This window comes from Protomyctophum parallelum (genome assembly GCF_964188405.1).
Source record: "Protomyctophum parallelum genome assembly, chromosome: 14".
NCBI classification, from domain to species: domain Eukaryota; kingdom Metazoa; phylum Chordata; class Actinopteri; order Myctophiformes; family Myctophidae; genus Protomyctophum; species Protomyctophum parallelum.
The window spans coordinates 11,360,264-11,375,341 of record NC_139709.1 but is presented as its reverse complement, the minus strand read 5'-3'; the positions used below and the strand labels follow the sequence as shown (position 1 = coordinate 11,375,341).

Below are 15,078 nucleotides of genomic sequence, written 5' to 3'. Positions count from 1 at the left end.
ATAGAGACCAGACTGGGTACCACTGATGACCAGGTCCAGGTTCTAGAGACCAGACTGAGCAGCAGTGAGACCAGTGTGGAGGCCTTGAAGAAGGAAAGTGAAGGTAATTAAGAACACAATTAAGACTTAATTTAGAGTTCATTCATTTCAATTACTGTATTTGATGCTTGGAGAATAGTTAGTTGTAATGTTATTATTGACTGTATTGTTGATCTACTCAATTTAAACTAGAGGTGGATTTATGGCTGATTTAATATATGAATGTTGTTGATTTCAGCCCATCTTGCTCGGCTGTCCACCGTAGAGAACAAGCTCGCCGACACTGACAAGGTGCAGGAACTGCGGAGTAAGTGCAGTATGTTTATACAATATGTTGTTAAGCTTTATATTTCCCAGATACTCGAAAAGACATAATGTTAAGTATTATGGGGCTTTAGGGCTGATAGTATCATTAATGCTTTAATAATATTATAAACAGTTATATAATGTTCCTGTGTTGACAGACAAGCCACAGATTGCCTTCTCTGTTGGTTTGAGTAATGATGGATTTGTTAGTTCTGCCAACCCTCTGGTCTATAAGAGAGTCATCACCAACATCGGCAACTCCTACAATCCATCCACAGGTAGGTGTGATTAAGTCATGTTAATTCACTTTATTAATTTATCGCATAATTAGCTCTCACCAACTAATTACACAATTACATAATGTTACTTTCAGATGGAAACCTTGTATGTCCAAAAACTGTTACTTTTCAGGAAATGGGGAAAGAAAAGCTGTTTTCCAATTAGATCCATTAGATCATTAGATCCAATGTAGTTATTATTTAGTGACAAGCCGTTGTTAATTATTTATAAAACCCACAGACATACTTTAACACTTTCAATCTTGCAGCTGTTTTGGGCATGTCATTATAGGCAAACAAGAAAACCAAAAAATAGCCAGTCTAAAACACGTGATGTGACATTTTGTGAGCTTGTAGATCTGCTATTTTGTTACTTTTGTTACTATACAATATCTGACATGTTCACTGGTTTTCAGGTTTTTTACAGTAATGTAAATTAATATTTCCCATTGAAATCAATAGTGAATGGGATGACAGAACTTTAATGTAATTTGGTTTTAATTAACTGTGTTTTCACCAAGTGACCATGATTTGTGTGTGTGTGTGTGTGTGTGTGTGTGTGTGTGTGTGTGTGTGTGTGTGTGTGTGTGTGTGTGTGTGTGTGTGTGTGTGTGTGTGTGTGTGTGTGTGTGTGTGTGTGTGTGTGTGTGTGTGTGTGTGTGTGTGTGCGTGTGCGCGTGTGCGTGCGTGCGTGCGTGCGTGCGTGCGTGCGTGCGTGTCCGCGCGTGCATGCATGTGCGCTGTGCGTGAATGTGCGTATGTATGTATGCATGTGTGTTCTATACATATAGGAATCTTCACATCTCCTGTTAAAGGTGCTTATCACTTCAGGTTCACTGCAACTAACTGGGGTAGTTCAGAGTATGTAATGATCGAAATGTATAAAAATGATCAGTGGCTCATGCAAAACCATGGATGGAACAATCATGGACAGATGGAATCCATTTCTAATGGAATGATCCTAGAGCTGGAGGAGGGAGACACCGTTCACATGAGACTACCTTCTGGGCACAGGCTCTATGATGACTCATACAACCGCAACACATGGAGTGGTGTTCTGGTCTATTCTATGTAACAGTGATACTGGTACCATTACTTTATAGAGTGTATAATATGTAACAGTGATACTGGTACTATTACCTTATAGAGTGTATATGTAACACTGAGGCTACTGGTACCATTACTTTATAGTGTACATGCAACACTGATACTAGTACTATAATCAGTGAATAAACACATATTCAAAAGCTCTATTGTCTGTTTATTGTATGTCTACTACTATTATGTTTAAGACTATAATAATGAACCGATAATTTAGACCCGAGACCGATTCTAAAAACGCCTCCTAAAATCAGGTTTTCTGAAAAAAGTAAAATTTCTTACTAAAAAAATTAAATGTTGTTGCTTATTATGAGACAAAGAGGTGAATGTGACACAGAGGGCGCAGCCGGCATTAAAGGTAAAACAGCATATAGGTTACACCAGGTCTAAATGGGTTCATCTAGAATTCCAAAGATGTGTTTAAATGCAGTATATCATCACTGGTCAGGTGGAAACCTTGCGTACAAACTGGTAGTTTTCACTGTTCCAAATGCAATCAATGTCATTGATTTAAAAAAAAAAAAACTAAAACAAACAGGTGGAATATGGAGATACAAGTATTCTGCCTGACAGCAAATATATGAGGAAAAATAATACAAGTTCAGTATGTGAATTATTGAACGTGTCTTTTTTCACGGACAGATGGAATCCATTTCTAATGGAATGATCACAGAGCTGCATGGAGGAGTTTACAAAGATTTAGATTCTACGCCAAACGTCTTTGTCGGAAAATATTTACATTGCGAGGCGTTGTGAGCTTGTAGATCTGCTACTTTGGGCTCAGAATAGAGATGGTAGGGTTGAAGTGAAGTTAATCTGAGGACCTCGTAGGGCAGTGATGATTTCATCGACTAAAACCAAGACGAAAAATGTTCGTCGACTACCCTTTTCCCACTGACGAAAACTAAATGGAAACGGAATGAAAACTAAGCTATATGATGACTAAAACTATAAGACTATAATACTGACAATTTCGTCAGCAAATAAAAACTAGACAGGAAGGGACTAGTGGAAAAGAGATCCAGTATAAGTCATTTTACACTTGCAAATGAAGTTGCATGCTGAAAACAGCTCACAACACGCAGTGCTAGTTCTGGTAGATCTGCTATTTTTTGTACACCGGGTGTACACCGCATTGATAAATGAGGGCCTATGCCTATTTGCTCAGACACAATGACGTAACATTCTCCATTCATTGTCAACGGGAATTTAATGTTTGTTTAAGACAAAGTTTGTGGACGGTAACCAAAAGCTGGATGTAGGAGGGGGCTAGCGCCTCTCAAAAACCAAAACAAAAAAAGACAGACAGACAGACAGACAGCAAAGTTCCTAGAAGCACATTGGCGTCAGGCGTTGCTTAAGGAAATATCCCCAAAGATGTGTTTTCCCCATACAGTATGTCTGGCAAAGCCATATATGGTCATTACGTTCTAACCTCATATGATGTCACAACCAGGTGGTCAGACTTATACTGTAAAATTGGAATCGCACCCCCAGCGTCCGGTAATAACTCAATTATCAGTGATTAGTTCAATCCGCCTCCCTGTTTCACCTCCGCCTAATGTGAGTTTAACGGTGAAACCATGAGGACGAATCCCCTGCTACCGCTCTGGGACCGCAGGGTCCCGTCCTCGTCTCCTGGCGCCTCGCTACCGCTCTGGTCTCCTCCGGGTGCCAAGCCCTTACTCTGCCATCTCAGAACCATGCCACGGTTCTTCTCCAAGAGGTACGTCCTCCCCATCCTCTGTGCCTTCATCACCCTGAGCCTTGTGGTCTTCTTCCTGTTGGGCAGCTTCAAGCACCATCGCTTGGACATGGGCCTGGACGAGACGTTCATCCCTTTCCTGGGTGGCCCCATGTCCAACGATGGACACGGGGCACGCCACAAACACGGAGACGAGGAGATGTCGCGGGACGGGACACGTGCACACCATGAGCTTGCACTGCGGAAAGCCAGAGGGAAGCTGGGTAATTATGACGGGGAGCCGCTGCTAAAATCTCAGCCGCTCCCAAACACTCTGCCCCCCATGGCCTCCCTGCCCGAGGTGGCAGGGGTCAATGACGGAGAGCTCCCGGAACAGGACATCAAGGACAAACGGCACAAGGTGAAAGGGGTCGATGACGGAGAGCTCCCGGAACAGGACATCAAGGACAAACGGGACAAGATCAGAGAGATGATGAAGCATGCGTGGGACAGCTACAGGCAGTACAGCTTTGGTCACAATGAACTGAAGCCCCTGTCAAAGAAAGAACATTCCTCCAGCGTCTTTGGTCATTCCCAGCTCGGTGCGACCATAGTGGACTCTCTAGACACCCTGTACATCATGGGCCTTCACAAGGAGTTCAAGGATGGACAGGAGTGGATTGAACAGAACCTGGACTTTGACGTCGACGCCAAGGTCTCTGTGTTTGAGGCCAACATCCGTTTCATAGGAGGACTGCTGTCTGCTTACTACCTCTCTGGACAGGAAATATTCAAACTAAAGGCGGTGCAATTGGCTGATAGGTTGCTTCCTGCCTTCAACACGCCTACAGGCATTCCCTGGTCCATGGTCAACCTAAGAAGTGGTGAGGGTGGTACGCACTGGTCATCAAACAGCGTTTTGGCCGAGTTCGGGACCCTCCACGTCGAGTTTGTTCACCTCACAAACCTAACTGGGAACCCTGTCTACTATCAGAAAGTGATGCACATCCGTAAGCTGCTAGCCAAGATGAACCGCCCCAACGGACTGTATCCAAATTACCTCAATCCTCACACAGGCAGCTGGGGACTGCACCACACATCGGCGGGATGTCTTGGGGACAGCTTCTATGAGTACCTGCTGAAGGCATGGCTCGTGTCCGACAAGACCGACGCAGAGGCACGCAAGACCTACGATGACGCCATCGAGGCTATAGAACGTCATCTGATCCGTAGGTCTGACGGCGGTCTGACATTCATCGGGGAGTGGAGGGATGGCTACTTGCAGAAGAAAATGGGCCACCTGACCTGTTTTGCCGGCGGCATGTTTGCACTCGGAGCCAACGGCTCGCCAGACGACAAGGCGGAACACTACCTCCGGCTGGGAGCCGAGATTGCGCACACCTGCCACGAGTCCTACGACAGGACGGCGTCGAAGCTGGGTCCCGAGGTCTTTAAGTTCGACCGCGGTCTGGAGGCAGTGCCCGTGGACAGACATTACGAGCTGCGTCCGGAGGCCATCGAGACCTACTGGTACATGTGGAGGCTCACCCACGACCCCAAGTACCGTCGGTGGGGCTGGGAGGCGGCACAGGCCATAGAGAAGCACTGCCGGGTGAGCGGAGGTTTCTCCGGCGTGGAGGACGTCACCGCGCTCCGTCCCGCCCACGACGACGTGCAGCAGAGCTTCTTTCTGTCCGAGACGCTCAAGTATCTGTACCTGTTGTTCTCCAGCGACGACCTGATGCCGTTGGAGAGCTGGGTGTTCAACACGGAGGCTCACCCTCTGCCCGTCCTCCGCCATGGCATGCAGTCAGCCGGCCGGCCCATCGCCGCTGACTGACCTGCACACACACAGACGGACAGGGAGACCGGGAGTGGACCTCCTCCTTCCTCAAGGAAACAAAGGGAATCTGGTCCGCTCAACTGTCCAGACTACACTGGACGAGTCTACTAGTATACTAGTCTGTAGTCGGATTTTGTGCATTTGTATACGATAACAGAGATTCAACTGGATACTGCAAACACTAGATCAATATTGCAATGACACGTGGGCTATATGTTTTATTTATTATTATTTATTTATTATTATTATTTATTTGTGTTCTTGGTGCTTTCTTTGCTTTTATTTTAACTTGGATGTTGATTTTTTTGTTAAATAAATATATTTGAGCCTCTCTCCCTCAAGAGGCCTTGCTTTTAGCCAGGCCATAGTTTATTTTAGTTTAATTCAACCTTTATATTAAAATAATCACACCCGTGTGAAGTGAGGGGCGCTCTTATCGTACATAATCATAAATGAAAAATAGACTCTAAGCCGATTTGCTCAGACATACGAGGTCAAATTCTCCATTCATTGTCGATGGGAATTTAAAATTGGTGTGCATAAAGAAAAACAAAGGCAGGTGAAGGATAAAGTGTGACCCATCAGGCACATCATGTCATCTTATAAACTACTACGCTACCACCATCATGTCATCTTCCCGTCTCAGCCTATGGAGTCTTGCCATATCCTCGGACTGCATCTGTCATTTAAGTCTGTATTTGCACGGACTTAAAACTATACAGGAGAAATAGCTATCTTTCTGCATATACTGTAACCCAACCTTGTATCTTTTCTCTGAATAGAATGATTCTATTTATAGCGACTCATAGGAATAGACTATGTGACAACCAGGTATAGTCTGGTGACCACCGGAGAGATGGGTGACGCAAGTAGACGGCACCCGGGTGAGCAGTATGGGTTAGCACCCCAGCCTGTGTCCTCCGTGAGGAGGAAGCCCAACAAACCTTGGTGAGGCCTTTAGGAGGGCCATTATAATCCACCACTCCTGAATGGAGTGCCTGGTGCTGGGAGTCTGGTGCAACGCACAGGTCCTGGGCCTGGTGAGAGCAGGAGTGGACCTGGTGAGACGTAGGAGGGGCCCGGACATTCAGGAGTCAACCCACAGAGCCTAGTCCTTCCACGCGCCAGATTTTGGTTCTCCCAGTCCCGGCAGAGGGGCAACGGATTGTGTGGCCTTGCTCATTCCCTGATGGACTGATCGAGGGTAGCTACTGGGACGTAAATCGGGATTTGATCAACCCCGGCTGGGTCACCTAAGTGAGGGGCATGATGTTGGAAGACCCGAAACCCCGTTGACCTCAGGAAACATCACTGAAGATAAGTCCCAGGTGCATCCATGCAATGTATTTAAGTTATAATCATTTTTACGATTATTAAAACACACACACACACACACACACCATGTCCGAGTCTATATTTCTATATTTTCTGTGTGTCTTTGGGTGATCTCTATTTCCAAGGTAGAGATGAAACCTATGAAACCCCCTGCTCACTTTCCATTGCTCTATTGTTCAGGTGAAGTTAAAAAAAAACTGTATGTAAATAAAAGCCCAGGATCTGATGGCCTATCAGCTGTACAGTATATGAAGGCATACTTCTCATTTCAATCAAGGGATTAATAAAGGTAGTTTAAGTAAATAATTTTACTATGGAGTGATGACAATGTTGCATAAAAAAGGAGATAGGAGCAAGTTAGATTTAGATGAATACAGATTATAAGATACTGGCCAAATTAGTAATGAGTAGCTACAGCCTTTATGATAAAGGCAGTGTTTGTTATGTGGGATAATCTTTGTATATTTAGAGACCCAACGTCAGGCAATGAGGATCTTTACATCATAGGACTTGACCCAAAGAAATGCAATTGATCATATATCGTGATTACCTTTGGATGCTGATGAAAGGAGTTAACATTCCATATAGTTTTATTGATATGGTGAAATTGTTGCATGCAAGATATATACTGTTCAAATCTTGTTCCGCAGCAAAAAGAATGCCAGCATCAATGCAGTAGGTCTGGATCTAAAGTTATAAAATAAAATACTGTTAAAAATATATTTTTGAATAATAATAATTGAATCCAGGAGCAATTTGGGTTGCAGATGAAATTTCCTGCAATAAAGATATGGTAGAAGTCGGAGTGGCATTTCCAGCTACCAACTATTATGTAGTGATTTTATGTAAAAAAAACAATATATATATTTTTTTGATTGGAGCACATTATTTAGTAATCTGTGATAAATGTAGTAAATGGGGGCATGACTCCGTATGAAAATGAAATGCATGTAAAAACAAAGAGCTTTTCTTATCTTCCAATAGACATGTTTTGAGATGGTGCAACATAATTAGCAAACCTGTAATGTCCTGTAATTGATACCATCCTAAAACTCTTTGAATGAGATAGATCTAGAAAAGTATGAGCCAGCATGGAAGGAATTGGCTTCAATGTTGAAATAACAAATCATTGTGTTGTATTGGCAAAACTCTGGAAAACAAGTTCAAACAATCCCTGGTAATGTTTTAACCAGACAAGTCTTAACCCATTTAGACCTGATGACGATTCTACAAAATGTCTTCTAAATCCTGACAGTTTTCTGAAAAACCTGTGTTTCCATGTCAGTCATTCTCAAACATTTTCCTGTCAAGGACCTCCAAAAATATATGTAATTGGCTGCAGACCGCCCCCATCTGAAAATATGTTGTTCCAGGGACCTCACCAGTTAAAAACGTTCGCTCTGAAAAAATATATATATTCAAAGATTTGAAAAATTAAATAAATAGCTATCGGTATGTCTGTTTTTGTGCAGTCATTATTGTAAATGTAATCTTTTTGTAAATTAATAATAGAATACATTATGCAAGTATTTAAACATGTGACATTTGAGGAGAAGATTCCTGATGTCCGTCTGTAAGTATTTTGTTCTGTAAGAATAAATCATTGTTCAGCACAGAAGTCTTGGTGGCAAAAACATAGCAGCTTCCAGGAACTTTACCATCAATAATGTAATGTGGCGCCACCTTGTGGCTGTGTAGGTAGACAAAACAAGATTTTACACAGAATTAAAAGGAAATTACAAATCGTTTATATATAGATTGCACAAGATTTTCTTGGGCGTACCAACCCACCCCCCCCCCCCCCCCCCTATTTCTCAGTATCAAATATCAATGCTGACATTTTGATATTGTGAACCATATGAGGTGATATGAGATACAAGATGAATGTTATACACTGAAGGTTTTTATTTAAAAAATAAAATAAAATATTTAAAATAAGTGACCACCATCTCACAAGCAATCCAGTCGTTCAATCGTACTTCTCTTGCACAATGCCTTATCGAATAACTCTTTGAAACGGTCCCCGGCCGTTGCCTGGCGCCTCCGTTTGGGCGGGGGGGACCTTTCCACCGGGACCGGTCCATCATACGTTACAGAAGCGGGGGTCAGCTCAAAGCAAAGGTATTCACCACTAGTAGAACTTTCCGTATCGGTGCACTCGGGTTGGCTACCGATGCCGATCGGATCGAGGCATGGCTGCTTGGCGAGGGTCCCGTCTTTGGCGGACTGCCTTCTCCTTTCTGTACTACTCCCCCTGTGAGTAGTAGGGCTGTCACCATTACAAATTCACGTTGCCGATTAATTATCACACAAATAACTGCGATTAACGGTTTAATTGTTTGTTTGTTTGCATTGAACAATGGAACGTTACAATTAGTAAAAAGCCTTTTGAGGCTTCATAATCCTAAAGAGAAGACACCAGGCTCAATTTTCAGCAGGTGCAGCACACGTTTGGAGGAGGGAGACCCGCACACTGCCACTTGTTCAAGAGGTTTTAATTGAATGCTTTTAGCTATTGAAAAACAGCAGATCTACAAGCTCATAGCGCGGCATTGAGTGCCACGCTACGAGCTTGTATAGATCTGCCCTTTCTGAAAGATCATGAAAATGTTGCGCAAATCTTTGAATAGATATTCTTTCAGAGCGAATGTTTTTAACTCAAATCTTTGCTTCTGGGAGAAGGAACAACATATTTTCAGATGGTGGTCGGAGGCCAAATACATAGAATTTTTGGGGTCCTTGGCATGAAAAAGTTTGAGAAAAACTGACATAGAAACATGGATTTAGAAGACATTTTGTAGAATAGTAATCAGGTCTAAGTGGGTCAAGTAACCAACGTTTCGGTCTTGCGTCCTTCAGGCCTGAAACGTTGCCTTGAATTTTAACCCATTGATGCCTGAGGCCGAATCTGGGAACGCCTTCTAGGGCCTGACCTAAGGTTTCGGAAAACCTTCAAACCATAAACACATAAACTTTTTATATTTTCTTAAAAAAAAATATATATATATATATATATATATATATAGCGGAAATATTTGACCTACAAGCTTAAGTTACAACACATCACAAAGTGACGTGTTGGGAAATGTGGCATTTCTGCAATCTTTTGAAAAATGCATGTTTTTCAACATGGAAATGATTGACGATTATGCAAAAGATATTTGTGATTATCTCAAACGATTGCGATTAGACGCGACAGGCCTACCTGTGAGGGACGGGATCACCTCGAAAGCTGGTGTCGCTGTGAAGGCCGCTGTCATCTACGTGTGGCTGCTTGGCGAGGTCTTGGGCAGCGGCGGACTTATTTTTCTTGCCCTTCTTTGCAGTCCTACTCCCTGTGGTGTGGACGGGGTCAACGTGAAAGCTTGCGTCGCTGTGAAGGCTGCTGTCAACTACGTGTGGCTTGGAGGCGCTCCTGTCTTTGGCAGACTGTTTTTTCCTGTTCTTCCTTGTGGTACCACTCCGGCTTTGAGGCTCGGGGTCAGTGCAAAAGCTGGTGTCACTGTGAAGGCCACTGTCCACTAAGCATGGTTGCTTGACGAGGGTCCTGTCTTGGGCAGACCCAGACTGCGATCTCCTGCTCTTCCGTCCGGTTCGACTCGCCACCCTGTGAAAGACGGGGTCACCGTGAAGGCTGGTGTCGCTGTGAAGGCCGCTGTCATCTACGTGTGGCTGCTTGGCAAGGTCTTGGGCAGCGCCGGACTTCTTTTTCTTGCCCTTCTTTGCAGTCCTACTCCCCGTGGTGTCGACGGGGTCGCAGTGAAGGCCGCTGTCATCTACGCGTGGCTGCTTGGCGAGGTCTTGGGCAACGCCGGACTTCTTTTTCTTGCCCTTCTTTGCGGTCCTACTCCCTGTGGTGTCGACGGGGTCGCAGTGAAGGCCGCTGTCATCTACTCGTGGCTGCTTGGCGAGGTCTTGGGCAACACCAGACTTCTTTTTCTTGCCCTTCTTTGCGGTCCTACTCCCTGTGGTGTGGACGGGGTCACCGTGAAAGCTGGGGTCACCGTGAAGGCTGGTGTCGCTGTGAAGGCCGCTGTCCACTAAGCATGGTTGCTTGGCGAGGGTCCAGTCTTGGGCAGACCCAGACTGCTTTCTCCTGCTCTTCCGTCCGGTCCGACTCGCCCCCCTGTGAGGGACGGGATCACTGTGAAGGCTGGTGTCGCTGTGAAGGCCGCTGTCAACTACACGTGGTTTGTTGGAGCTCCTGTCTCTGGCGACGTGCTTTCTCCAGCTCTTCCTTTCTGTACTACTCCTCCCGTGAGGGACGGGATCACCATGAACGCTGGTGTCGCTGTGACGGCCGCTGTCATCTACGCGTGGTTGCTTGGTGAGGCTCCCGTCGTTGGTGGACTGCTTTCTCCTGCCCTTTCTCACAGTCTTCCTTCCCCTTTCGACCACTGTACACCGCTTAAGGTTTCTAGAATGAAAGAGTGACAGTTGGTAGTACTAGTATTCAGTTCCGTTCCAAGATACTATTTTAGCTTTATTCATTGCACCCACGTTTGTGATATTAATGAATATCCCCTACAACATATGTTCTATATTTATTTTCAATCTAATGTATGGCATGCAAAAAAAATAAAAATAAAAGGGAAACGCACATAAAAAAAATAAACACTTGCACCCACATTCGTCAGTGTGCCAATGACAAACTAGCTGCTATTTTGCACTGAAAGACAGACTGAAACTGAGAAATCAAGTGTGCGTTCGGTTACCTATGTAGGAAAATGTGTGATCTGGGGCAATGTGATGTGGAAGCGGTTCTTTGGTCTCCCTCGTCAGTCGGCCGTTCGAATCTCTCACGGACGTGGTGGTCCCAAGGAGTCCTGCAAAGAATTAACAAAGATGTTGCTGATGAAGCAGGAATCTACCAACAGTAACACAAATTCCATCCAAACGCACATCTAGTGCACATTTACAATTTCATGCCGTGTCTTGGTCGTAGTCTTGTGCTGCGCCTTTTCTGCATGACCCACTGGTCGCATGTCAACGATGTAGGATCTGGTGAACAAATCAAAACCCAATTCATTAACACCATGTCAAAATAGCTTTTGCCAGCTTGTAGAACTGACAATGTTTTTTCCAGCATGCTATTGCTAACATAATACAGGACTAAACAGTGCTCACCAACATCTAAGAGTTTGTTTTTGAGTGGCCTTTTCTCCTTGGCTGTTTGGTACAACTTTCGGCACGGAGCACACATGCCCAGATATGACTGCATCATATTTGGGAAGGAAGGGCCAGTCACTGTGCGGTCATTATCAAATGACTGTTCAGAGGGACACCGCAGCTTTGACGACTCAGTCGATTCTTGGTCGGCCGCTTGTAGCAGCTCTTCTCCAGCGTCACCCACCACCGCTGTTGTTTCTTCATCGATGACGTCAAACATGGTGGTGGTCCCCTTGTCTGGGACACGTTCGCCCCTTCTCTGCACGTCGTGTCTCACGCACATTGCAGTATCTTTATTGCGGTTCTTCTGTTTGGAGGCGTGTGTGGAAGGCATGTGGCGTTAGTTTTTTTCCACTCCACACAATACTCTAGTGTCACCTTTTGAGAGAGAGCACATATTGTACACACTGAGTGTGGGATGCTGTTAACAGGAACTTTCCTGTTGAAAAGTGAAAACATCAACAAGGCTCTTCTAAACAAGTCAAAAGTCTTGCACATCACATTTAATGGGTTTTTAAACTCATCACCTGAAAAATCACTACACTACATACATATGTGTATTATTATTATTTCTATTGCGAATATTACACAGAACAAAACAAAATGCAGTCAGACATCAAGCAGTTTGGAGGATTGTGTGTTCCATTCACTTGTTAGAACCGAAAAATTAATTCATCCTGATATGGGATTTCTGGACCTATAGCCTATGGATGGGATCCTTATCCCGATTGTTTCAAAGTTTATTTCAGTGGCCGAGCTTTCCAGATCAGTGCCAGCTCCTTGGCTTGAATGACTCGTCCCGTCCGTACCCACTTGCCCTGCTGTGCTACGAAACCTCATGTATAGATTTATGTGCAGGTTAACAGACTCTGAGAACAGCATCATTGCTTTGTTTATTTACAGTTTGTTTACTTTTGTGTTTTATGTGCTCCGCCCTATGGACCCCCCTGTGAGTGTCTTGAATAAAGTTTGAATTGAATTTTTTTTATATATATATATATATATATATATATATATATATATATATATATATATATATATATATATAGTTTCGGAGGCGGTGTGTAAATGCAATTGACACAACGTCCCAAATGTTCCACTCCATCACTACCATCAGAATCTAACTCAGACCTCCAACATGAGAATGAGTGACGATACCAACCAACCAGTGTTGTTTTCACTGACAAACTAAATGGAAACTACATGAAAACTAAGCTATGACTAAAACTAAATGGACTGACGAACAAATAAAAACTAGACTAAAATGTTAGGCCGATCTACAAGCTCACGACGTGTTGTGGGCTTGTAGATCGGCTATATATTTTCAGCAAGTGAAAAGAAAACAGTCATTACGACGGCATCAAGGCCCACCAAAATACATTTAGTCAACTAAAACTAGACTCGCATTAAAACATTCCATGTGACTAAAATGTGACTGAAACTAAAGAGACTAAATCTGCTGGCAAAAACAACACTGCAACCTACCTTGCAGTCGCAGAAGTCTTCAGCTGTGCGCTATGTCCAGTCTGTGTCATGTAATGCTATCAACACCTGCCTGCGGCCGGTCACAGAGGCTGTGGCATGCATGGACTACCTGTGGATTTGAGTGTATATTAATGCAACTTTTTCTGATAATCAAGCTGTCGATTGATTGACTGATCATGTGGGGAAGAAGGGCCTTCCTATCCCTCCTTTTATTACTCTATGCTTCCTATCTAATCATCAACAGGGCTGACACACAACACAACACAACCCCCCTATATCCAATTTACAATCAGTGTTAATTAACTGCATCTCTCTCACGCACACGCACACACACAGTGACACACGCACGCACACACACACACACACACACACACAGTATATTTTTGCTCATAGATATCTATACAAGGGAGAAAGGGTCCTTAACCAAGTCAAGTAAATTATTTATTCATTTATTTTATTATTTATTTTAATATACTTGCTTTATTTTAAAGCAAGTAGCTTGGGGAGAATTACAGTGTTTGAAAGCTATCATCCAAAAGCTAGTTCTTAACTTCTTGCATTTCAGGCAATCATGATGGATATAAAACCAAAGTATTTTTTATCAGCAATACCTTTTTAAAATGTTCATCAAGTCTAGGTTGTTAAAGGGCCACTTCACCACTTTCAACCTATCTTCATATAATTGGTCCGACTTTTTTTTAAACAAGATTTAAAAAGAATATATATATATCGATTTTTATTATCGTGAAAACGATGGCTTCCATTTTCGCAACTTTTCAGGAATAGAAAGCCTGCCGTTTCTATTAGCTTGGATTCCCCTCACTGGTAGACAGGTTTCTGAACTGCCCACAGCCCTCCTATGAGACAAAAAATTAGAAAGAAATTATCTTATCGTGATTATTAGTGAAGATAGGTAGAAAAGTGGTCCTTTAAATCGACCCTCAGCATAGCTTCTAACAATGTTTTTTCCTCTCAATATACAGTATTCTGTCTTGTTGATTTTTTTCCAAACATCTCTCAAGAGATAAGTATTTCTCTCCACAGGGATCCAAAAGAATGCCTATAATATAGGCATTCTTCAAACATATATTATAGTACATTTCATGAAATCAGTTCAGTCTCTCCCTCTATCCCATAATATGTCCAATGGATTGGACAAACAAATGCCAAATTTATAATTTAGGCATAGTTCACAGGATTGGAAACATGTGCCTCCGTGGTACAGTAGCTCCACATACTTCGAACCATATAAATGTAAAAGCTGTATGCTATGTATTGTCTGTGTCTATGTACAGTAGCATCTGTCTGAACAACATGTGGTCAAGTAATAGGATTATCTAAGTACTATATGCCTACATAATAACAAGAAACCAACATACATCTGCATAGAATAACTAGCATCTATTTTGGTCAAAAAGCAACAAAAGGTGAGCATGGAGTGAGGAGTAGGCGACCGGTGGCTATGGTAGAGTCCGATCTGAAGTCACTTTTTTTATTAATATTTGTATTTATTATTTTATCCCACGATTTTGTCCTGGCCGCTACTCTCCCTCTGACAAGCTCAGTCACTTATTGGAGGACTTTGACCACAGCTAGGGCTTTGTGAGTGAACTTAGTGCATACACCTACTGTACACATACTGAATCTCAAAGGTAATCGGAGCAAAGGTAAAATGCAGAGACATTCTTTCTCAGCAGAGAAAGGGCAGGGAATGCAGAAGGAATGACATGACTGCAGGCAAGTAGTGAGAAAAGCTCTCCAGCACATGGAACTGACTTGAAAAGTGAACGAATAACCACAGAAGAGAGATAGACGGTAATACAAGTAGACGGGCCAGA

The 15,078-nt window shown here is 43.3% G+C and overlaps 1 protein-coding gene across 1 annotated transcript; it reads left to right on the top strand.

Annotated features, from left to right (window-relative positions):
- Positions 1–3,832: 3,832 nt before the first annotated feature.
- Positions 3,833–5,248, top strand: LOC310871115 (mannosyl-oligosaccharide 1,2-alpha-mannosidase IB-like; the record flags this gene model as incomplete). The annotated part of the gene is made up of 1 exon (XM_083782604.1): positions 3,833–5,248. Exon 1 carries the CDS (start codon positions 3,899–3,901, stop codon positions 5,246–5,248), a length of 1,350 nt encoding a protein of 449 aa, XP_083638730.1. The 5' UTR covers positions 3,833–3,898.
- Between the last annotated feature and the right edge of the window lie 9,830 nt (positions 5,249–15,078).